Consider the following 26,257-nt stretch of genomic DNA (forward strand, 5'->3'; position numbering starts at 1 on the left):
AAATAGAATAGAAAATAAAATAACAGAATAAAATAGAATAGAAAATAAAGCAATAGAATACAAAAAGAATATAATAGAATAAAATAGAATATAACCATCTTCTGAGGTTCAAATTTCAACTAGAATAAATTTGAATAGAATAGAAAAGAATAAAATAAAATTTAAATTAAAGGAATGGAATAGAAATATATATATATAATAGAATAGGAAAAAATGTATAATAGAATAGAAAATAAAAGAATAGAATATAATAGAGTAAACAGAACAGAATAGAAAATAAAGAATAGTAAAAAATAGAATAAAAAATTATAGAATAGAAAATAATAGAATTAAGTGAATAGAAAATAGTAGAGTAAAAAAAACAAAAACAAAGTGAAATAAAAAATAAAATAACAGAATAAAATAGAATATAAATTAAAGAAATAGAATAAAAAAAAGAATAGTATAGAATAAAATAGAATATTTTATTTATTTTATATTTAACATTTTTTTTTTCTTCACGAAAAATGCACGATTGTTAAGGGCATATAGTGGTGTTAGAGAGATAAGACTCTCTCCACCTCATAAATAAATATAAAGGGATGGATGGGTCCCAGATTCACTATGTGTATGTATGTATGTATGTATGTATGTATGTATATATATATATATATATATATATATATATATATATATATATATATATATATATGCTAAGAGCACTTAATACATTTTGAAGGAATGGGGAGATGTATCCACTAAAGAAACAATTTGGTTAGAGTAAAAAGAGGGAGGAATGGGGGATAGGCACTCCACGGTACGGAATAATGAGTTGGGGGGGGGGGGGGGTGAATATAATAATGTATTATAAAAACAAAAAAAAGGAAAGGGGGAGAGAGGGGTAGGGAGGGGAAAGGGAAGGAGGAATATATATATATATATATATATATATATATATATATATATATATATATATATATATATTCTGTGTGGGGCGTTCGGAGGGGGGATAGGGAGTTAAGGGTGTAGTATCTCTATCTCTTTAAATGAATTTTTTGATCATTATTTAGAAATAAGGCCATTCGAGAGGTGATGTTATAGGATAGATCATTCTTTTTATATTTGTATATGTGTTTATGTATTTTGTGGAGTGTTTTGTATTCCTATGTTTGGAATGAGATGGAAGATTTTGTATGTCTATAATAATGTAATAAAAATAATTGAAAACCTAAGATTAAAATAGAATATAACCGCCTTCTGTGATACAAATTTCAACTAGAATAAATTTAAATTTGAATAGAATAGAAAAAAAGAATAGAATTGAGAAAAAAACAAACAATAAAAATAGAATAAAATAGAAAGGATATGACCTCCTTCCAAAATTCTAATTTCGAATAGAATAAGAGATTTTTTTTTTTTCTGGGTGTAAACTCCCCTCCACTAAACACCTATAGTGGAAAAATGAATTGAAATGCCGTTTGAGCTGCAGTGCGCATAAGCCCTAAAAGTCCTGCTATTATACTTGTCGTGGTTCTACATTATTTTGAAAGGTGGTGCTTTTCAGCCCGTGGTACTTTTGAGAATTACAGTATTGCTTTAACCAAAAAAAATGAATTTGTGACCAAAACCTAATAATAAAAAACTCCAGAATTGATGACTGTGCATCATTAAAATGAAAAAAAAAAAAAAAAAAACTCCAGAATTGATGTCTGTGCATCATAAAAAAATAAAAAATAAAAATAAAAAAAACTCCAGAATTGATGACTGTGCATCATTAAAATGAAAAAAAAAAAAAAACTCCAGGACTAATTTTTTTTTTTTTTTAGTATAAACAATAAGCAGTGGAAGTCTTCAGCAATTAGCTTTGTAATATTCCTTCTAGGAATTGATGATCGGCCATTGCTGTACATTATTTTATACCTTGATGCCCATTTTATTTGGTTATTTAAAACCACAGCACTGTTCTAATATCATTAAAATCATCACAGACTGATTGATTTGAAAATAGTGTGTAGGAAGTCTGTGGCTGGAAAATCCACGTTCGATGTTGTCAGTTTTAACTATGGAGGAACCTCAATTTGAAATACGGCACCAGAGATGATCCCTGGGAGATTCATTTTTTGGGGAGGAAGCCATATTTCATTAAAGTGGACCTGACACTAAAATGAATGCCTCATCTGAATCAACAGATCTCAAATCAGCATTTGTAGTCACATTCAACTGGGGGGAGTTTTGTAATGTTGATGACCTCACTACAAACAAAAATTGCCACACAATGATCTCACAAAAGTCCGACAAGTTCATTGATAGACAGCATACACCGTGTCCGGTCACCATCGGTCTGCCCCTCATGGACCTAGGACTCATTCAAGTGTCTTCCACAGTTCTTAAGGGTGACGGGAAATCCTTTTGTAGTTTTGCATTGTTGACGATGTCACTACGAAGAAAAGTGTTGCATTCCATACAAAAGTGTTGCATTGACATCACAAAAGTCCAACAAGTTCATTGATGGACAGCACACACTGTGTCCAATTCAACCTAAGTCTTCCCCTCTAAGGTTGGACCTAGGACGAAAATGTGTGTTGTTCATCAATAAACTTGACTGAATTTTTTGACGTCTTTGGCGTGTGACCCTTTTCTCCGCATTGGTGTGTCCCATACAGAGACGTGAATGGGCTCCTTGGGTCAGGTGCAAACATGGCTGACCATATCATGGGAGAACAATTGAGTAACTTGATGCAGGAAGGTTTTTACATTTCTTCTAATAGTTGAAACTGTCTTGCTATTCATCCAAGTATTCTTCCTCAGTTCTAAAGAGTGCCGGAATATCCTTTTGCAGTTTTGTATTGTTGAAGATGTCACTACGAAGAAGAGTGTTGCACTCCAATGACGTCACCAAAGTCTGACAAGTTCATTGATGGACAGCACACACTGCGTAATTCACCCTAGGTCTTTCCCCTCTAAGGTTGACCCTAGGATGGAAGGTGTGTGTTGTTCATCAATAAACTTGTCTGAATTTTTTGACGTCTTTGGAGTGTGACCCTTTTCTCCGCATTGGTGTGTCCCATACAGAGACGTGAATGGGCTCCATGGGTCAGGTGCCCACATGGCTGACCATATCATGGGAGAACAATTGAGTAACTTGATGTAGGAGGTTTGAAAAATTCTTCTAATAGTTGAAACTGTCTTACTATTCATCCAGTATCTTCCTCAGTTCTAAAGAGTGCCGGAATATCCTTTTGCAGTTTTGTATTGTTGAAGATGTCACTATGAAGAAGAGTGTTGTACTCCAATGACGTCACAAAAGTCTGACAAGTTCATTGATGGACAGCACACACTGCGTCCCATTCACCCTAGGTCTTCCCTTCTAAGGTTGGGTCAGGTGCAAACCTGGCTGACCATATCATGGGAGAACAATTGAGTAACTTGATGCAGGACAGTTTTTTTAAATTTCTTCTAATAGTTGAAACTGTCTTGCTATTCATCCAAGTATCTTCCTCAGTTCTAAAGAGTGCCGGAATATCCTTTTGCAGTTTTGTATTGTTGAAGATGTCACTACAAAGAAGAGTGTTGCACTCCAATGACGTCACAAAAGTCTGACAAGTTCATTGATGGACAGCACACACTGCGTCCATTCACTCTAGGTCTTCCCCTCTAAGGTTGACCTAGGATGGAAGGTGTGTGTTGTTCATCAATAAACTTGTCTGAATTTTTGACTCTTTGGAGTGTGACCCTTTTCTTCGCATTGGTGTGTCCCATACAGAGACATGAATGGGCTACCTTGGGTCAGGTGCAAACATGGCTGACCATATCATGGGAGAACATTGTGTAACTTGATGCAGGACAGTTTTTTTAATTTCTTCTAATAGTTGAAACTGTCTTGCTATTCATCCAAGTATCTTCCTCAGGTCTAAAGAGTGCCTGAATATCCTGTTTTGCAGTTTTGTATTGTTGAAGATGTCACTACAAAGAAGAGTGTTGCACTCCAATGACGATCACAAAAGTCTGACACGTTCATTGATGGATCAGACACACACTGTGTCCATTCCACCCTAGGCCCCTCTAGAGTTGAACCTTGGATGGAAGGTGTGTGTTGTTCATTCAATAAACCTGTCTGAATTTTTGCAAACCTGGCTGACTGCATCGTGAGAGAACAATTGAGTAGCTTGAGGCAGGAAGGTTTTTGAGTTTCTTCTAATAGTTGAAGATGTCCCACTACTCATCTAAGTGTCTTCCTCGGTTCTTAAGGTGCGGGAATATCCTTTTGCAGTTTTGTATTATTGACGATGTCCCTATGAAGAAAAGTGTTTGCATTCCATACAAAAGTGTTGCATCGGACATCACAAAAGTCCAACAAGTTCATTGATGGACAGCACACACTGTGTCCATTCAACCTAACTCTTATGCCCCGTACACACGAGCGGACTTTTCAACATCCAAAGTCCGAAGGACCGAGTCCGTCAGACTATCCGATCGTGTGTGGGCTGCAACGGACTTTTGATTCGCCAAAGTCTGACGGACTTTAGAAATGAAGCATGCTTCAAATTTTCCCGAAGGAACTCCGCCGGACCCGGTCCCCTTCGAAAACTCCGCTCGTGTGTATGCTACCTCCGACGGACTAAAACCGACGCTAGGGCAGCTATTGGCTACTGGCTATGAACTTCCTTATTCGAGTCGGGTCGTACGTCATCACGTTCGAATCCGTCGGAGTTTAGTGTGATCGTGTGTGGCCAAGTCCGTTCGGCCGAAAAAGTCTGTCAGAACTTCCGTCGGAACTCGCGGCACTCCGGCGGAACTCCTTTGGAAGTCTGTCGACATAAGTCCTCTCGTGTGTACGGGGCATTACCCTCTAAGGTTGGACCTAGGACGGAAGGTGTGTTTTGTTCATCAATAAACTTGTCTGAATTTTTTGACGTCTTTGGCGTGTGACCCTTTTTTTCGCATTGGTGTGTCCATACAGAGACGTGAATGGGCTCCTTGGGTCGGCTGCAACCTGGCTGACTGTATTTGGGAGAACAATTGAGTAACTTGATGCAGGAAGATTTTCAAATTTCTTTTTAATAGTCGAAACTGTCTTGTTATTCATCCAAGTATCTTCCTCATTTCTAAAGAGTGCCAGAATATCCTTTTGCAGTTTTGTATTGTTGACGATGTCACTACGAAGAAAAGTATTCCATTCCATACGAAAGTGTTGCATTGGACATCAAAAAAGTCCAATAAGTTCATTGATGGACAGCACATACTGTGTCCATTCACCCTAATGCCGCATACACACAATCGCACATTCCGACAACAAAATCCATGGGATTTCTTCCGACGGATGTCGGCTCAACTTGTCTTGCATACACACGGTCACACAATGTTGTCAGAAATTCTGAACGTCAAGAATGCGGTGACGTACGACGAGCCGAAAAAATTGAAGTTCAATAGCCAGTGCGGCTCTTCTACATGATTCTGAGCATGCGTGGAACTTTGTGTGTGCGGAATTGTGTACACACCGTGGCTTTTGTTTGTCGAAAATTTTGTGTGTCGGAAAATTTTGTGTGTCGGAAATTCCGATGAAAAATGTCCGATGGAGCCTACACACTGTCATTTCCGACAAAAAGCTCCCATCGAACATTTTCCTTCAGAAAATCTGACCGTGTTTACACGGCATAAAGCTTCCCTAGGACCTAGGATGGAAGGTGTGTGTTATGCATCAATAAACTTGTCAGAATGTTTTTAAGTCTTTGCGTGGCATAGTGGGAGAACAATTGGGTAGCTTGATGCCGGGACTTTTTAGAGTTTCTCTCCATTCATCCAAAATATCTTCCTCTGTTCTAATGTGTGTTGGGAATATCCTTCTGCTGGCTCCAACAGGTGCTCTACAGCAGGGGTGCCAACTCAATTTCATCGTGGGGAACAACAGCATTATGGTAGCTCTTTAAGGGCCAGTTGTATCTGTAAGACTAGAGAACCCCACCACCCTTTCATTAAAACCTCCCCCCACCATCAGAAGTCAAGAGCCCCTCAACCTGTCTTGCATCACAGTGCACCCCCCCCCCTTTACCTTATGCTGCTGCCAGGAATCAGCTGGAAGGCAGAGCTGGGAAGCAGTAAGTGCAGGGTCTGGAGGAGGATCAGAGGAGGCTGGAGTCAGCTGCTGGAGTCTGCTAAATGCTGAAACCAGGGGAGGCGGAGACGAGGGGGTGGTGCAGCTGGACAGAGAGGCGCGGGACCTATACGAGGAGTCCTGTCCTCCTCTCTGCTGTGGGGGGGGGGCAAGACAAGCCTCTCCATGGCTACATGAAGAAACACAGAATTTGATGGAGGAGTTCCTGTTTTCCTCTTTGCTGCTTACAGATGAGACAAGGAGGGAGCGGCGACAAGGGGGTGCTGCAGCTGCATTAGGGATGCAAGAGCCACATGAAATGGCCCGTTGAGTCGGATAATGCTGTTAAACCAATATCTATTGTATGACAGATGGTGTTTTAAGGCCCCCACTCCTATTTAGGAGTTGTTGCTCCATTTTGAGGTAGATTACCTCTTTCATACTTTTTTGTAGTGTGTAGTTAGAACATGGTGGTTTCACAAACTTTCACACCTCCCATCATGCTCTTTGACAATCAACATTTGCCTTGACACATTACATCGTAATTGAATTAAGGTGACCCAATTACCTGTGTGGAAATAAATGCCGGGATAGGTTTCTGACAAAGAGGCTGCTTGGATAAGCAGCAAAACATCTTCAACATTGTAGAACCAAGTTCAATTGAATGTGGCCAACTAACTACTAGGTAATTCATCCGCAGGGCTGAGGTCAGGGTTGTGTACAGACCACCTGAGCTAGTTTATGCTGGGCCAGAAAAAGACTTTCCCCAAAAAGATCCCACAAGACTGAAAGAGAGCAATTGTCTAAAATGTCTTTGTATGTTTTATCATTAACAGTAACCTTCATATTCCTCAAATTCCTGAACTCATTGTCATCTGGAGAGGAGTCCACATACTGTACAACTCTTATCTGATCCTTTACTATTCCTTATAAACCTAATTGCCAATCAGTATCTATCAATCTCTTTATTTATCTATCTCTCTATCTATCTCTCTCTCTATCTATCTATATCTCTCTATCTCTCTCTCTCTCTCTCTCTCTCTCTCTCTCTCCATATCTCTATCTCCCTCCCTCACTCTATCTATCTATCTATCTATCTATCTATCTATCTATCTATCTATCTATCTATCTATCTATCTATCTATCTATCCACAGTCTCTCTCTCTCTCTCCCCCCTCCCCCCTCTCTTCTTTCCCCTTTCCCCCTCTTTCTTTCTATCTATCTCTTGCCTGCTCCCTCGCTCTTTCTTTTTCTCTCTTTTTCTTTCTCTCATTTCCTGCCCCTCTCCCTTTCCCCTCTCTCTCTCTCTTTTTTTCTCTCTCCCCATATCTCCCTCCCATCTCTCTCTCTTTTTCTCCTATCCTCCCCTCTCTCTCTCTCTCTCTTTTTCTCCTATCCTCCCCTCTCTCTCCTCCCTCTCTCTCTCTCTTTTTCTCCCTATCCTCCCCTCTCTCTCTCTTTTTCTCCCTATCCTCCCCTCTCTCTCCCCCCCCCCTCTCTCTCTTTTTCTCCCTATCCTCCCCTCTCTCTCCCCCCTCTCTCTCTCCTTCTCTCTCCCTCTCTCTCATCCTATCCCCCCCTCTCTCTCTCTATTCCCCCATCTCTCTCTTTTTTTTCTCTCTCCCCCTTTCTCTCCCTGCTCTCTCTTTTTATTTCTCTCTTTTTCTCCCTATTTTTCCCCCTCCCCCTCTCTCTTTCTCTCTCTCTCCTCCCCCACCCCCTTCTGTCTTTCTTTCTCTCTCCCTTTCCCCCTCTCTCTTTATCTCTCTCTCCCTCTCCCCCTCTCTTTCTTTCTTTCTTTCTTGGTATCATTCTCTCTCTCTCTCTCTCTCCCCCCCATTTTCTCCCCCTCTCCCTCCTCTCTCTCCCCCCTCTCTCTCCCCCCTCTCTCTCACTTTCCCATTGCCCCCCCCCCCTCTCTCACTTTATCTGTCTCCATCTCTCTCCATCTCCCCTCTTTCTCCCCCCCCCTCTTTCTCTCTCTCTCCCCCCTCTCTTTATTTCTCTCTTTCGATCTGTTTATCTCTATATAATTGCCATTAATTCCTTTCTATAGTTAAGTCTTCTCTTGCCTGAAGGCTGACACTTTTCTCGGTGCCCATAAAGTCTCCGGATGACCTCTCTCTCTCTCTCTGACATCCAATTGTTCTACAGTAACAGGTTACAACGTTCCAATTATTATCTCCCCGGATTCATACATATCGTAACACGTTTTATAATCTCATTGCGTTTGTCATCTCCGTGTGTTTCAGACTGCGGATTAATTAATGGTCAGAATTCCGGCAGTACGAATGTCTTTAAGCTTCTGAAGTTTTCTAAACACGGGCTGATTAAAATGCATGTATTCTTGTATTCTCAGAACCTTTTTTGTAATGCAGATATTCATGAAAACAAAAAAAAAAAAAAAAAAAACGTTCAAACCTCAGATGGGCTCTGTCTTAAGTTTGATATTCCACTGAAAAAAAAAAAAAAAACAGAAAGCGCGGTTTGTAATTGAGTCTGAGGCGAGCGTCTTTTGTGAGAGCGGTTGACTTTTGTTTAGTAATTTGCTGTATCTGGTTCATCAATTTCAAGAGTATCCGGCATTTGAAATTATTGATTTGCTCAGATCTCTTTCAGTCTCTCCACAGCTAATTAACTGTCGTTCTCGTTTTGGAAAGTCGTTTTCTTTGCATTCCGTCGCTCTCAGCTGCTTCCCGGTGACACTCACCAACCAGACTCTGTGGACTTTTTATTTTTTTCTTTTTTTTGTCTCCAACAGATGCCTGCCAAATTACTGCGAACACGGAGGAGCGTGCTCGCAGACTTGGAGCGCCTTCCACTGCGACTGCGGCGACACCGGCTACGCCGACGCCACTTGCCATAGCTGTAAGTACGCTTTGTTAGTACCAGTAAAAGGTGTGTTGTGAAAGCGGCCAAGGCCTCTAGTTTAGGTATTGCCCTCCACCCTCTTCCATCTGTTCCTTTGTCCGCGCACCAAGCCAATAAAAATAAAAGATCAGCTAGACAAACCCAGCAAAAACTGCAGTGAAATTTAAAAATATTTGTTTCTATTGTATCAATAGGTGGGATTTTTTAAGGCATTAAAATGGTTGGAAAGGCTGAAGGTGTCTGCAGCAGCCCCCCCCCCCCCCCAAATTCACCCGAGCAACATAACGATCCAGCGATGTGCATGAGAGCAGCGCCTCTTCTGGGTCTCTGCCTCCTCATCTGCAGCAGCCCCCCCCCAAAAACTCATCCGAGCAACATCTCGATCAAGCGTTGTGCATGAGAGCAGTGCCTCTCCTGGGTCTCTGCCTCCTCATCTGCAGTAGCCCCCATCCCTCCAAAACTCACCAGAGCGACATAATGATCCAGAGATGTGCATCAGAGCAGCGGCTCTCCTGGGTCTCTGCCTCCTCATCTGCAGTAGCCCCCTCCCTCCAAAACTCACCCGAGCAACATAACAATCTAGCGTTGTGCATGAGAGCAGCGCCTCTCCTGGGTCTCTGCCTCCTCATCTGCAGCAGCCCCCCCCTCCAAAGCTCACCCAAGTGATATCTCGATCCAGTGATGTGCATGACAGCAGCTCCTCTCCTGGGTTTCTGCCTCCTCATCTGCAGCAGCCCCCCCCCCCCCAAAACTCACCCAAGCGACATAACGATCCAGCAATGTGCATGAGAGCAGCACCTCTCCTGGGTCTCTGCCTCCTCATCAGTTGGAACAGTAGCCTGGGCCAGGGATGGGACAAGTGGTGGGCAGGAGGGGCAACTGATCACTGGGTACTGTGGTATCATGTGAAGTGGGGGGGGGGGCACTGCAAAGATTTTTTTGGGGGGTCAAGTTGTGTAGGGGAATTTGGGATGTGGCAGGGGGTAAGAATTGTTTTAGAAGGGCAAATTTTGGGAGGTGTGCTAGGAGTGCTTATTTGGACGGATTTGTGTTGGGCAGGAGGATGGGGTAGCGGATTTGTGCTAGGAGAGGAGATTTGTGCTATAAAATTAATATGGTTGAAGGGAAATATTTAATGGGGTGGGGGGGGGGGGGGTTGTGCTAGTAGGGATGATTGGGGTGATTTGTGCTAGGAGGGGAAATGTTTTTTTTCTTGGGGGGGGGGGGGGGTAGGGGGAATTGTTCTAGTAGGGATGATTGGGGGTGACTTGTGCTAGGAGGGGAAATGTGTGTGTGTGTGTGTAAGCTGTTAAATGCTGCAAAGGGTGGGCAAACTCAATATTGAACCCTACGGATTAAGAATGGGATTCCATAACCACTTCAGCCCCGGAAGAATTTAAGAATTTACCCCCTTCCTAACCAGAGCACTTTTTGCAATTCAGCACTGCACTGCTTTAACTGACAATTGTGCGGTTGTGCGACATTACACCCAAACTAAATTGACGTCCTTTTTTCCCCACAAATAGAGCTTTTTTTTGGTGGTATTTGATCGCCTCTGCAGTTTTTATTTTTTGCGCTATAAACAAAAATAGAGCGACAATTTTGGAAAAAAAAGCAATATTTATTACTTTATGATAATAAATATCCCCCAAAAATATTTTATTAAAAAAATATTTTTTCCTCAGTTTAGGCCCATACGTATTCTTTTACATATTTTTGGTAAAAAAAAAAATCGCAATAAGCGTTTATTGATTGGTTTGCGCAAAAGTTATAGCGTCTACAATTTGGGGATAAAGGAATATTTATTTATTTATTTTACTAGTAATGGTGGCGATCTGCGATTTTTTTATCATGACTGCAACATTATGGCGGACATATCAGACAATTTTGACACATTTTTGGGACCACTGGCATTAATACAGCGATCAGCTCTAAAAAATTGCATTGATTACGGTGTAAATGTCACTGGCAGTGAAGGGGTTAACTATTAGGTAGCGCTGTAGGGGTTAAGTGTGTCCTAGGGAGTAATTCTAACGGTAGGGGGGAGGGGCTGTGTGTGACACGTCACTGATCAGCATTCCCGATTACAGGGAGCGATGATCAGTGTCACTAGGTAGAACGGGGAGATCACTTAGGTCAGGGGTCTCAAACTGGTGGCCCTCCAGCTGTTGCGGAACTACAAGTCCCATCATGCCTCTGCCTGAGGGAGTCATGCTTGTAACTGTCAGCCTTGCAATGCCTCATGGGACTTGTAGTTTCGCAACAGCTGGAGGGCCACCAGTTTGAGACCCCTTAGGTGATAGTATATCAGTAGGGGCAGCAGTTCTTTTTAAGGGCAGTTGCTGTTTTGTGATTTTTCCTTTGAGCGGAATATATCTTACTTTTCTAGAACGGGGAGATGCTTGTCTATATTGGCATCTCCCCGTTTTTTTTCTCACGGTGAGACGATTGCGGGTATCCCCGCAGACATTGGGTCAGTGGAACCCTCGATCGTGGAGCTCCCAGCGGGCGCGTGCACCTGCGAGCCGCCTCTTAAAGGGCAACGTACAGGTACGTACGTAGTAGTATTACATAGTACCTGTACATTGTAGTACGTAGTAGTACGTAGTATATCTGCGTGAGGTGGTTGGGAAACGGTTAAAGTTCTGGTGTGTGTAAAGGCAGACGTCCCAATACTTAATATATTGTACTTATAAATGAGACAGAACAATCTAGAAGTCTCATTTTATCCACGAGCAGCTGAAGCCAATTCTGTCATACAGAACAAGTCCCGACTGTCATTTTGACAGCCGTAATTTGGCAAGGATAGACTACAAATAACTTCAAATTGTGTTGAAGTTCTGTACTATTTTTATATATTGCTGACTAGAGTTTAGCTTTAAGAATAATCAGGAGTTGGAGTTTTTTCAAACAAACCTTTTGGCGGAAAACAAGATAATTTATGTGTTTTTACAAAACTCAGGTTTTGAAAGCAATCCAAGAAAATAGTAAATGATATACTGTGGATTGTGCCTTATTGACGTTTTTTTTTTTTTTTGGCATTCCTGCTTGAATATTCAAACCGAACACGGCCTTGCATTGCTAAGGGAGCCTCTTCTACCTTAACAATATATGACCTTTTCAACTTATAATGCGTTATTATTTTCTTTTACCTATAATATGTATTGCCACCAACAACATTTAAAGGAGTTTGAGTGTGACTTTCGCAAAGCACTAAATATAGAATATTAATTAGTACGCCCTCTTAAGACCATATGGTATTCCTAACCAGCGCAATTAAGTGTTACTCAATTACAATGTATAATTTAGCAACAAGGAGGAGGAGAGCCTGGAAAGGTGGTGGTATGTTTGGAGGTGCTTATGCTTTTTTGGCCTCCAGACATGAAATCACAATCCGAATGGAAACCTTCTACCTCCCCCCCATAATTATAGTTGTGGTTTAGCGCTATAGTAAACATCTTATTAGAAAAAGTAGTTCAGTTTGTTACCAAGTACTTGGCGCCAGTTCCTGTGTCTATTCAAATAATATTATGAGGCAGCGATCTCCAAACTGTGGCCCAGGGGGGTGGATGTGGCCCTTTGCTTGCTTTTATCTGGCCCTTGTGGCACTATTCCTCCCTACCGTTGCTCCCACTGATACCATTACTTTCACTAACACCACCAATGATGGGGTACTACCCAGGGGCGTTACTGGAACCTTCAGGGCCCCCGGTGCAAGAAACCACTTTGGGCTCCCCCTTCCATCTGACCCTGGGCTTCCAATTTTGGGAGGGTGTCCATGGATTTGCTCCCAGAACTCTGCCTCCTGTATTCCCCCTGGGACATGCATCCAGCGCAATCACGGCAGCCCTTCACCATGTGATTAGCTGATCACATGTAAACAGACCTTTGGGTATTGGCAGCCCTTTCCTCCCATGCTGTGTCTGTGTAAGGAAAGGAGAGGCGTTAAGTACCAAAAATGTCATTAAATTGTTTACACTCATAATCAGTGCTGCCTACCAGTGCCACCTATCAGTGCTCATCAATGCCACCTATTAGTGTCCATCAATGCTGCATATCAGTGCTGCATATCAATGCCACCTATTAGTGTCCATCAATGCTGCCTATAAGTGCTGCATTTCAGTGCCGCCTATCATTGCTCATCAAAGCTGCCTATCAGTAACACCTATCAGTGCCTATCAGTGCTCATCGGTGTTTATCAATACCGCTTATCAGTGCTGCATTTCAGTGCAGCATATCAGTGCTCATCAATACTGCCTGTCAGTGCCCATCAATTCCGCCTATCAGTGCCACCTATTAGTGCCCATCAATGCTGCCTACCATTGCCCAGTGCCACCTATCAGTGTCCATCAATGCTGTCTATCAGTGCCACCTATCAGTGCTCATCAATGCTGCCTATCAGTGCCACCTATCAGTGCTCAATGCCTCTCAGTGCCACCCTTCAGTGCCACCTATCAGTGCTCATCAATGCAGTGCGGGAGAAGGAGCAGAACAGCTGTGCCATCCCATGCGAGACTGGGGGGAGGGAGGGCAGAGGGGGGAGCAGGGAGAACTGTCTGCTCTGAGCTGTATGAGAGATACGCTCTCCACTCAGAGCCCTGGGACTAGCCAGGGCCCGGTCGCAAGTTCGACTGCTGCGACCCTGGTAGTTCCCCTACTGGGTACTACTTGTTGGGAAGTGCAGCTGCAATAAACATTCAGAGTCCAGTTGCAGAGAACAGAATCGGTCTTATTGGGAAATTCAATAGTTCACAACAAGTCAAACGGGAACACTCACAGGATGTAACAGTGATGTGTAGCAGACCAGGTCTCAGGTGTCATGATGGGTAGAATGCGGCCTGGCTGGTCCGTACCCAAATTGGGAGGTTTCCATGAAGGATGGAGTGTCCCTATCCTTTCCTTATTTGTCTGGAACTTCCCCCTACCACTAATCACTGTCCCTACCAGATGGGTGACCTGTCCCCTACACTTCCCTCTCGCAAAATGCGCACCAAGCCTGGGTCTTAAATTGACTGCCTGGCCAAAGATGGCCACCAGTCACATGAGGTGGCAGAATCCAACCGGATAGCTTCCCAAGTGACCTAGGAAACCGTAGAGGAACCATGTTCCCCTTGACTTCCTCTCTCTCTACAATTCTTCCTGCAGAGTGTAGCAGACCAGGTCTCAGGTGTCATGATGGGTAGAATGCGGCCTGGCTGGTCCGTACCCAAATTGGGAGGTTTCCATGAAGGATGGAGTGTCCCGATCCTTTCCTTATTTGCCTGGAACTTCCCCCTACCACTAATCACTGTCCCTACCAGATGGGTGACCTGTCCCCTACACTTCCCTCTCGCAAAATGCGCACCAAGCCTGGGTCTTAAATTGACTGCCTGGCCAAAGATGGCCACCAGTCACATGAGGTGGCAGAATCCAACCGGATAGCTTCCCAAGTGACTTAGGAAACCATAGAGGAACCATGTTCCCCTTGACTTCCTCTCTCTCTGCAATTCTACCTGCAGAGGAGAAAGTAGACTGCACCTGCCTACACACTCCTATCGCTAAATCAAACGATGGGGTGTTATTCCTTCCTCTAAAGCCAATAAAAGGAATTATTCTTCCCACTAAATCCAATGATTGAGCACTATTCCTACAATTACAACCAATGATGTAGCACTATTTCTCCCACTAAAACCAATGATGGAGCACTATTTCTCCAACTCAGACCAATGATGGAATATTATTTATTCCACTAAAACCCCTTGAAATTTTCCACATTTTGTCAAAATTTCAAGGGGTATGAATACCTTTTCAAGGCACTGTATACTTTTTATCCTTTGCTGCATCTAATGCCGCGTACACGCGATCGGACTTTCTGGCGGACCAGAATCCGTCGGACAATTCGATCGTGTGTGGGCTCCAGCGGACTTTTTTTCCCAAAAGTCAGACGGACCTGGAAATAAAACATGTTTCAAATCTGTCCGACGGACTCGGCTTTCTAGCGTGAAAACCATTTGTCCGTGTGCTGGTCCGACGGACCAAATACGACGCAAGGGCAGCTATTGGCTTCTGGCTATTGAACTTCCTTGTTTAGTCCCGTTTATGTCATCACATTCAAAACGAACGGACTATTCGAACTGACTTTGTCCAGTCGTGTGAGGCCAAGTCCATTCAGAAAATCAGTCGGACCGCCGCCGAAAGTCCGTCGGGAAGTCAGTCGGACCTATTCCATCGAAAAGTCCAGTCGCGTGTATGCGGCATTAGTGCTGCTGATCTCCTGAAACCTTTTTGTTCAGGCTCATGTGACAGGGTGACAATGCCAGAAGCTTAACAAAAAAAAAACCTCTACAGGGAACAAGCCGAAAAATTGTGTTTCTGAAACTCTGAATGTACGGTTAACATTTACTGGATTCAACAGACTGGAAAACCTCCAATGTGGCAATAGCAGAAATGTGGCATCCTGTCAGTCTGTACTCACTAGCACACCCTATGGCAGGGGTCACGACCTCCAAACATTTCTTGCAGCCACTTAGCAGTCTTTCTGTCATTGCGATAAGATTTTGTCCCCCGCGCTCTCTTGACAAACCCTTCAGGCTCACTAACCATCTTATGTCATTTTGTATATGCTTCATGTTTGACATCTACATACAGATTGTCAGTCACATCCAGAAAAGAAAAAAAGTAACTGCTAATTGTGTGTAAGAATGCATTGTGGTCATGTTAGGTGCCTGCAGAGGTTGTGTTTCACCTAGAACAACCTTTCTCAACCTTTTTTTTAACATGGAGGAACCCAACAAATAGTTTTCAGGTGCATTGACATGAAAGAGTAGGCTGTAGAGAGTTTTAAATAAAATAATAAAGGATATGGTATGCCTAATAATCATGAAATTAAACTAATTTTAAAAATAATAGCAGCCAACAAAAAAAAACACACACAATGAAAACTGTAGTGGCCCCTTACATTGGTGGCCTTGTAGATATAAGCCTTTACACTGGTCACCAGTGTATAAGTAATATTTCAGATCCAGATTCAGAATACTTTATTTATCCCAAAAGGAAATTATTTACATGGGTGTTCAGTATAGAAGTGACCCCTTTGATTGGTTGTCAGTGTAGACTTGACACCTTACATTGGTAGTCGCTAGTCAGTGTAGACTTGACGCCTTACATTGGTAGTCACTAGTCAGTGTAGACTTGACGCCTTACATTGGTAGTCACTAGTCAGTGTAGACTTGACGCCTTACATTGATAGTCACTAGTTAGTGTAGACTTGACGCCTTATATTGATAGTCAGTGTAGAAGTGATTCTTTGCATTGGTGGTCAGTGTAGAAGTAACACTTAAATTGATGGTTATTGTAGACATGCCCAATTACATTGATGGTGAGAGTAGTAGTAACCTCCTTTATTGGTTGTCAGTGTGGAAGTAACCTCTTGCATTGATGTTCAGTGTAGAAGAGTCTCCCTACATTGGCAATGGCGACCAGTGTAGAAGCGATCTTCAAATTAGTTGTCATTGTAGAAATGACCTCTTGCATTGGTGATCACTGTGAAAGTGACCCCTTACATTGGTGGCCATGTATAAAATAATCCCTTATACTGGTGGTCCCTTACATTGGTGGTCACTATGGAAGTAACACTAATGCCACGTACACACGATCGGACAAGTCCGCCGGACAATCCGCCCATGCGTGGGCTCCGGCGGACTTTTTCTTTCAAAAAGTCCGGCGGACTTAGAAAGAAGTCTTGACTCAAAATTGTCCGCCGGACTCGGCAGTCCGGAGGACAATCCGCCAGTCTGTGTACTAGTCTGTCGGACTTTTGAAATGAACGGACTTGCCCACACATGGAGTAAAGTCCATTCATTTTGAACGTGGCTCCAGGTAGACGGAACTAGCGAAGGAATCAATGTCGCCGCCTCCATTGGCGAGATTGACACCTCGCGAGCCCCGTCACCTGGTATGGATTTAAAGAGGAACCCCTACGCCGAAAAAACGGTGTGGGGGTCCCCCCCAATGTCCATACCAGACCCTCCGTGCATGCAGCCTGACCGGTCAGGAAAGGGGATGGGGATGAGCGAGCACGCCCCCTCCTGAGCCATACCAGGCCATGTGTCCTCAACATGAGGGGGTGCTTTGGGGAAGGGGGGCCCCCCACCCCAAAGCACCTTGTCCCCATGTTGATGAGGACAAGGGCCTCTTCCCGACAACCCTGGCGGTTGGTTGTCGGGGTCTGCGGGCGGGGGGCCCCCATATTCTGGCCCCCCGCCCTATGTGAATGAGTACCCCTACCCATTCACCTGGGGAAAAAAGTGTTAATAAAAAAACACAACACAGGTTTTTAAAATACTTTATTAGACAGCCCCAGGGGTCTTCTTCCGACTTCGGGGTTCTTCTCGCCGGACTCCTCCTCTATCCTCTGCTCTTTTACCACTAGCTCTTTAACTAGCGGAGGAGCCCAGCTTTCTTCTTCATCGTTGCCGCTGTCCGGGGGTCTTCTTCCGACTTTGGGAGTCTTGTCCCGCTCTTTGTTTCTTCTTGCCGGGCCTCCGCTATCTTCTTACAGCTCTTTTACTAGCGTTGGCCTGGTCTTGTCGCTGTCGCCGTTGCCTTCTCCTTCTTCCTCCTACTTCCTTCTTCTTCTTTTCTTCTCTTCTTCTTCTTCCTTCCGATGTTGACACGCCGCTTTCTCCGGCCTTAATGGCAGGGACACATTGTGTGGCGACTTATATAGGCATAAGGGGCGGGGTCACCGGGTGATGTCATATGGTAACCCTGCCCCTTATGATGTCACAGTCCTGGAGGATGCTGAGGCTGTGACATCATAAGGGGCGGGGTCACACGTACATGGACAACATCCGGTGACCCCGCCCCTTATGCCTATATAAGTCGCCGCACAATGCGTCCCTGCCATTGCGGACGGAGAGAGCATTGTGTCAACATCGGAAGGAAGAAAAAGAAGAGAAGAAGAAGAAGAAGGCGACGGCGTCAGCGACAAGACCGGGACAACGCTAGTAAAAGAGCTGTAAGAAGATAGCGGAGGCCCGGCAAGAAGAACCGAAGAGTGGGACAAGACCCCCAAAGTCGAAAGAAAACCCCCGAGCGGTGGCGGCGGCGATGAAGAAGAAAGCAGGCTCCTCCGCTAGTAAAAGATCTAGCGGTAAAAGAGCAGAATATAGCAGAGGAGTCCGGTGAGAAGACCCCCGAAGTCGGAAGAAGACCCCCGGAGCTGTCTAATAAAGTATTTTAAAAACCTGTGTTGTTTTTTTATTAACACTTTTTCCCCCAGGTGAATGGGTAGGGGTACATCGTACCCCATACTCATTCACATAGGGTGGGGGGCCGGAATCTGGGGGCCCACTTATTAAAGGGGGCTCCCGGTTTCCAATAAGCCCCCCGCCCGCAGACCCCGACAACCAACGGCCAGGGTTGTCGGGAAGAGGCCCTTGTCCTCATCAAGATGGGGACAAGGTGCTTTGGGGAGGGGGGCCGCCCTTCCCCAAAGCATTCCCCATGTTGAGGGCACGTGGCCTGGTACGGCTCAGGGGGGGGCACACTCGCTCATCCCCACCCCCTTTCCTGACCGGCCGGGCTACGTACTCAGATAAGGGTCTGGTATAGACTTTGGGGGGACCTAGCACAATTTTTTCAGTTTTTTGCCATAGGGGTTCCCTTTAATTCCATACCAGATGACGGGGCTAGCAAGGTGTCAATGTCGCCGATGGAGGCGGCGACATTGATTTCTTCACTAGTTCTGTCTACCTGGAGCCACGTTCAAAATGAACGGACTTTACTCCGTGTGTGGGCAAGTTCGTTCATTTCAAAAGTCCTGCCGGAAAAGTCCGGTCGTGTGTGAGCAGGTCCCGTTCGTTCGGAAAGTCCGACGGACCTCCGCTGCAAAGTCCGGCGTCCTGTCACTGTGGAAGAAACACTTAGAATTGTTCATTGGTTGTCATTGTATCATTGTGAAAGTGACCCCTTGCATTGTTAGCTGTGTAGAAGTGATCCCTTACATCAGTGGTCACTGTGGAAGTAACACTTAGATTGGTTGTAATTGTAGACATGACCTCTTGCATTGGTGATCAGTGTGAAAGTGACCCCTTACATTGATGGTTGTATATAAGTGCCCCCTTACATTGGTGGTTGTGCAGAAGTGATCCCTTATATTGGCGGTCACTGTGAAAGTAAGAATTAGATTGGTTGTTAATGTAGACATCCCCCCATTACATTGATGTTCAATGTAGAAGTGACCTCCTTCATGGTTGCTCAGTGTAGAAGTGACCCTTTAGAATGGTGGCCAGTGTAGAAATTATCTGTTATATTGGTGATCAATTTAGAAGTGATCCCTTACATTGCCTGTTAGTGTGGAACTGACTTCTTACATTTGTGGTCACTTTTAGAAATGATCCCTTATATTAGTACTTACTGTGGAAGTGACCCCTTACATTAGTGGTTAGTTTAGAGGTGACCTCTTGCAATGATCTCTAGAACAAGATACTCAAAGAGGCGTTGGGAACTTTGAAACTTGTCAAGAGAGAGTATTGCTGCAATAGAGAGTATTCTAAAAAAAGCTAAGATTTCTTTGGCTGTGAATATTGAAGATGAATTTCTCAACAATGCCTTCAGCTGCAGTGGTGGATGGTGGCCTGTTTTAAAGTGCTTTTACTTCTTGTACAGAATGTTACTACTTTACCATGCATCATCTGGACATATGCTCACTTTAACGTTCACCAGGGCCACCACTCTAAATTTCATTTAAATGCATCTCTACTTTTTGTGCTCTCAGCACTGTCTCTCCACATGCAAACAAGCATCAACACAGCATCTTCTTCAAACCTTTGTCAAATGTACCCCCATATATTACCCTATTCATATCCCGGGAAACCAAATTATATACCTCATGCTCTCATTCACTACTCCCTGGGCTTTTCTCCGCATTCCGTTTGTCATGTCAAGTGATCCTCTTACCTCAATGGATATGCACTCTAATGGAAACAGGAAACTGGTTCTCCTTGTGAAGTACAAAAAAAAACTTTATTTAAAACATTTAAACAATTCTGAGGTTTAGGTCTATCTACTGTATATACTGCAGTGTCATGGCACCAAAAGACGACTCTCTATTTATTATTCCGCAGAGACGAGATGGCACCTCAAACATCCACATTAGTTCCTCCACGATCTTAATCATCCCGTTCCACTTTTTTGGGGTTCTTCATCAATAAAGGGTGATCTTTAAGGTGTATTTAGACATTAAAACTGCCAACTAAAGCCAAGTGCAAGTCTTCCATTATCAATGCAAAAGATTTAACTAAAAGACTAAACTTGCTACAGCCCTGCAGACCAATCGGCAATCTTTTGAAATAGGAAAGGAAATTGGTAATCATTTTCTTAGTAGTAGGCAAGAGCTCGATAAATTATATGGTGGACACTTCTGGTAGGCGACCAGGCTCTGCTATAATGCAAGCAAAACGGTAGTGTGGGTCTAAGCAAAGGTTAAGGAGATGGTGAGCAAGGGAGTAGCCAGGTCCAGATGAGGCATCAAACACGTTCCTGGAAGGAGCTCTAAAGGTATTGGGTGCTGTAGCGACCGCCAGCTGGATACTGGAACCTATACCATATGTAGATATTCGCCAGCACACCAAGGATCATCAATTTCATCCAAACGGTTTTTATTCAAGAAAGATCACATCACAAAATGGTGTAGTGCAACGTTTCACAGTCACACAGGACCTCTATGGCAGACATGTCTGGCGAAGGGGGTCCTGTGTGGCTCTTAAACGTTGCATTACACCATTTTGCGATGTGATCTTTCTTGACTAAAAACCATTTGGACAAAATTGATGATCCTTGGTGTTCTGGTGAATATCTACATAAGGTACAGGTGGCGGTCTTGGCAGGGGGCAAACGAGAGATACCTCGGGTCAATCTGGGTCAGCAACAAGCAGGCATCTTCAAAGACTGGTACCATTGGGGTACCATTGAAAGTTCTGGCAGGATTCTGTGAGTACCGTTGGTAGTCCTGGCAGGGATTCCATGAGCATCATTTGAAGTCCTGGCAGGGATTCCGTGAGCATTATTGGAAGTCCTGGCAGGGATTCCATGAGCACCATTTGAAGTCCTGGCAGGGATTCCATGAGCACCATTTGAAGTCCTGGCAGGGATTCCATGAGCACCTTTGAAAGTCCAGGCAGGGAATTTGTGAATACCATTAAAAGTCCTCCATGGATTCTGTAAGCACCATTGGAAGTCTTGGAAAGGGATTCCATGAGCACCATTTGAAGTTCTGGCAGGGATTCCGTGAGCATCATTTGAAGTCCTGGCAGGGATTCCGTGAGCTCCATTTGAACTCCTGGCAGGAATTCTGTGAGCACCTTTGGAAGTCCAGGCAGGGATTTTGTACATACCATTGAAAGTCCTCTAGGGATTTTGTAAGCACCATTGGAAGTCTTGGTAGATATTCTATGAGCAACAGGCTCCTTTTACAGCCACAGGCCCAAAAACGTACAGTATGGCACATTTTACCTTCCAAACGGGCATCCAAAATTAGAGCTTTAGGGATTTTTAATTTACACGTTTATCTTAAAACTTTCCTAAATGTTTCTTTTCAATGATCTGCAGAATATAATAAAAACATAGTTCTTTATAAAATAGCTCTCTATAGTTTGATAGAAATGCTTCTTATGCAGCAAAGTGGTTTATTTTTGGAACAAAGATGATATTGTGTCAGGGTAAAATGTTTATTTGGAAAAATCATGTAATTGAGTTCCAGGCAGCTCGTCAACTCGGTGAATAATTAATTAGCTGTTACTCTAAAGCCTATAAAACGTGTCACATTAAAAGCGCAGCACAAAGGCTGCAGAGTCCTTGACGATGTTCAGCACTTTCTCAAGTGTTTGTTCAACAAGGGTTGACATTTATTACTCTGACTAGAGGAGTGTTCATCTGCCCGGTGTTCTCCCACCTTGACATCTTGAATTGTGTGCATGAACTGTCCTTTGTTTAACTGCCGCATGGGTAATTATTACTGGACTAATTAAAGGATTTTTGAGGACACTCCAAAAAACGCACACTGTAATACTGCAAATAACTTTGTTTAGCTACAGTATGGCAGGAGTCTCCAAACTTTCTAAACAAAGGGCCCGTTTACTAACCTTAAGACTTTAAGGATCTGGGGGAGAGGGGGCTGTGGCCCATCATTGGTGTCAGTAGGAGGACTAGTGCCCCCGCCATTGGTATTGGTGGAAGGAATAGTGCCCCACCATTGGTGTCAGTGGGAGGAATAGTACCCAATTATTGGTATAAGTGGAATAAATAGAGCCCCATTACTTATATCAGTGGAAGGAATAGAGCCCCATCATTGGTATCAGTGGCAGGAATATTGCCCCATCATTGGGGTCAGTGGGAGGAATAGTGCCCCATCAATGGTATCAGTGGGAGGAATAGTGCCCCATCATTGGTGTCAATGGGAAGGATAGTGATCCATCATTGATGTCAGTGGGAGGACTAGTACCCCCGTCATTGGTATTGGTGGAGGAAATAGTGCCCCATCATTGGTGTCAGTGGTAGGAATAGTGCCCGATTATTGGTATAAGTGGAAGAAATAGAGCCCCATTACTTATATCAGTGGAAGGAATAGTGCCCCATCATTAGTATCAGTGGTAGGAATATTGCCCCATCATTGGGGTCAGTGGGAGGAATAGTGCCCCATCAATGGTATCAGTGGGAGGAATAGTGCCCCATCATTGGCATCAGTGGTAGGAATATTGCCCCATCATTGGTGTCAGTACGAGGAATAGTGCCCCATCAATGGTATCAGTGGGAGGAATAGTGCCCCATCATTAGTGTCAGTGGGAAGAATAGTGTCCAATTGTTGGTGTTAGTGGGAGAAATAAGTCCCCACCATTGGTGTCAGTAGGAGGAATAGTGCCCCATTGCTAGTATCAGTGGAGGAATAGTGCCCCATCATTGATGTCAGTAGGAGAAAAGGGTTCCCCATTGTTGGTATCAGTGGATGGAAAAGTGCCCCAGCATTGGTGTCAGTTGGAGGAATAGTGCCTCTCATTGGTGTCAGTGGGAAAATAGCGCCCAATCATTGGGTATTAGTAGGAGGAATAGGGCCACATTGTTGATATTAGTGTAAGGAATAGCACCCTATTGTTAGTGTTAGTGCGAGAAATAGTATCCCATTGTTGGTGTTAATGTGAGGAAGTGCCCCATCATTGGTATCACTGGAAGCAATAGATCCCAGTCATTGGTGTCAGTGGGGGGAATAATGCCCCATTGTTTGTTTTAGTGGGAGGAATAGTGCCCCGTCATTGGTGTCAGTGTGAGGAATGGTGCTCCATCATTGGCATAAGTGGAAGAAATAAGTGCCCCATTGTTGTTATTAGTGGGAGGAATAGTGCCTGTGATGTGCCATTCTGACCATAATAGGAGGTAGATTGTATTTAAAGGACAGCATAAAAGCAAGCATGAGGAAAGGATGGAATTACATGCAACAGTACATTTTTTTAATCCTGTTAATAAATACGGTTATTTAATTCCCCCCTCCAGCTCTGTATGAACAGTCATGTGAAGCCTACAAGCACAAGGGTTACCCGTCCGACTACTACTACATTGACTCTGATGGAAGCGGGCCTCTTGGACCTATACGTGTCTACTGCAATATAACTGGTAAGAAGTGTGACTTCTTTTTTCTTACTTATAGCATGTGCAAATTAAAACCACACTGTTCTGTAACACCAATCATATTTTCAGGCATCTCCCAAGGCTGTAATTTAAAGGATTTGTGTTTTATTTTTATGTCACCCTTGAAGTCAAATAATAATAAAAAAAAAAAACAGCCCTCTCCCCGTTGTATGCTATTTTTTTTTTTGCCACTTTAACATTGCCATGCCCCAGGGGTCCCAGATTCTTCTATAGTGCCCCCTAGCAGGTAACGGGGGCTCACTCAAGACCAGTTGGTCTTCACCACAGCTCCTGATATTGCAGATGAACTTGAAACCCTAGTGCAGTGATGGCGAACCTTGGCACCCCAGATGTTTTGGAACTACATTTCCCATGATGCTCAACTACACTGCACAGTGCATAAGCATCATGGGAAATGTAGTTCCAAAACATCTGGGGTGCCAAGGTTGGCCATCACTGCCCTAGTGCTTCTTGGTTCTCCTTGATGAAAACTGGCACCAGGTCATGGCCCTCATATCACCCCACCAAAGGGATTGCTAGGACGGAAGCGCTATGATGTGATAGACCAAAGAGTAGTCTGGTCCAGGAAAAGGTCTTGGCGGGCAGCGAACAAGAAAGTAGTCAGGTCCAGGCAGGGCTCAAGTAGGCTGGGATGCAGGAGATTAGTCAGGTCAAGGCTGGGGTCAGCAGGAAAGAGAGCAGTCAGGTTAGGTGGCAACTGGCCAGTATTAGAATAGCTCTCAGTTAACTAATAATAAGACACAGCACTATTCACTTCAAAGGCTGCAGCTTAAAGTGGAGTGAAAGCCTTCAGCCAAGGAAGCTGCCATCTTAGCCTCTGTTTGATCTGCAGTTGCCATGGTTCAGCACTTGTGATCCTCTATGGTAGTGGTCATCAACCCTGTCCTCAGGGCCCACTAACAGGCCAGGTTTGCAAGATAACTGAAATACATCACAGGTGATATCATTTGCCGCTCAGTGATTGCAGTATTCTAGTCTGTATCTCCTCAAGGTAATACATAAGACATAGCCTGTTAGTGAGCCTTGAGGACAGGGTTGATGACCACTGATCTATGGCATTAGCCATTTGATGGTTTGACGGTTCAGCTGAGAGTAGAAGCAACTGCTAAGCTAGCATTCAAGGCATGCTTTGAGTATAACTGTTTGGGGAAACAGTTAGATCAGTGGGTTTAGTTACACTCTAAATACCCTTCCGATCCAGATTATTTTCTGGAAGTCCTAGTAGAGATCCTGGTAGTACTGTTGGAAGTCCTGGCAGGGATTTTGTGAATACTGTTGCAAGTCCTAAAAAGGACTTTTTGAGTACCACAGGAAGTCCTTACAGGGATTTTCTGCGTACCATTGGAAGTCCTGGCAAGGGTTCTACGAGTACCATTGGAAGTCTAAGCAGTGATTTTAAGAATACCATTGGAAGTCTAGGCTAGGATTTGTTGGCTACCATTGGAAGTTCTGGCAGAGGTTCTATGAGTACCATTGGAAGTCCAGGCTAGGATTTTGTGGCTATCATTGGAAGTCCTGGCAGAGGTTCTATGAGTACCATTGGAAGTCAAGGCAGGGATTCTGTGACTACCATTGAAAGTCCAAACAGGGATTTAAGAGTACCATTGGAAGTCCAGGCTAGGATTTTGTGGCTACCATTGGAAGTCCAAGCAGGGATTCTGTGAGTACCATTGTTAGTCCAGGCAGGGATTCTGTGACTACCACTGGAAGTCTTGGCAGGGATTATGTGAATACCATTGGAAGTCCAAACAGGGAAGCTGCCAAGTACAATTGGAAGTCCAGGCTAGGATTTTGTGGTTACCATTGAAAGTCCAGGCAGGGACTCTGTGGCTACCATTGGAAGTCCTGGCAGGGATTATGTGAGTACCATTGGAAGTCCTGTCAGGGATTTTGTGAGTATGGTTGGAAGTCCTGACAGGGATTTAGTGAGTAGCATTGATAGTCCTGTTAGGGATTCTATGAGTACCTCTGGAAGTGCAGGCAGGGATTCTGGAGGACCATTGGAAGTCCTGGCAGGAATTTCGTGAGAACACACATTGGTTTGATCAGATGCTTTGGAGGCCAGAGGAGAGATCCGGGGTCTAATACACTCCAGATCTCTCCAAAAGAAGGACCTGTCGCAGCCCATGCTATCACAAAGGATGCTGTTTAATAAATCAATACATAAATAATAAAGGTAATATTATTAAGGTAAGATAATAATAATAGAGGTACAGTGTAAAAATAATGAAATAAAATAAATACCTCCATTTTTTTTAAGTTCCCCATTTCCCATGCTCACACGCAAAGGTGGACCGTGCACGTAGGTCCTGCATACATATGTAAACAGTGATCACACCACACATGTGAGGTATCGCAGCAAACCTCAGAGCAATAATTCTAGCAGCAGACCTCCTGTGTAACTCTAAACTGGTAACCTGTAAAGGCTTTTAAAGCATTGCCTATAGAGATATTTAGGTACTGTAGTTTGGTGCCGTTCCACGAGCGTTCGCGATTTTAAAGTGTGACATGTTAGGTACCTATTTACTCGGCGTAACATCATCTTTTCTATTTTACCAAATTGGATATTATATTGTGTTTGTGTTCACTAAAACTCATTAACTGCTTCCCGACCGCCTCACGCAGATATACTGC

At 43.9% G+C, this 26,257-nt stretch overlaps 1 protein-coding gene across 1 annotated transcript in view; it reads left to right on the forward strand.

Annotated features, from left to right (window-relative positions):
• Positions 1 to 26,257, forward strand: part of LOC143925079 (contactin-associated protein-like 5) — a 591,832-nt gene that overhangs the window by 271,113 nt on the left and 294,462 nt on the right. Inside the window, exons 9-10 of the mRNA XM_077449666.1 lie at positions 8,832 to 8,938; positions 23,468 to 23,587. Of these exons, the coding sequence (XP_077305792.1) occupies positions 8,832 to 8,938; positions 23,468 to 23,587 (227 nt within the window). The remainder of the gene's footprint in view (positions 1 to 8,831; positions 8,939 to 23,467; positions 23,588 to 26,257) is intronic.

Source organism: Lithobates pipiens, unplaced genomic scaffold, assembly GCF_037356315.1.
Source record: "Lithobates pipiens isolate NorthernLeopardFrog02 unplaced genomic scaffold, aLitPip1_a1.2 Scaffold_22, whole genome shotgun sequence".
Taxonomy (NCBI): domain Eukaryota; kingdom Metazoa; phylum Chordata; class Amphibia; order Anura; family Ranidae; genus Lithobates; species Lithobates pipiens.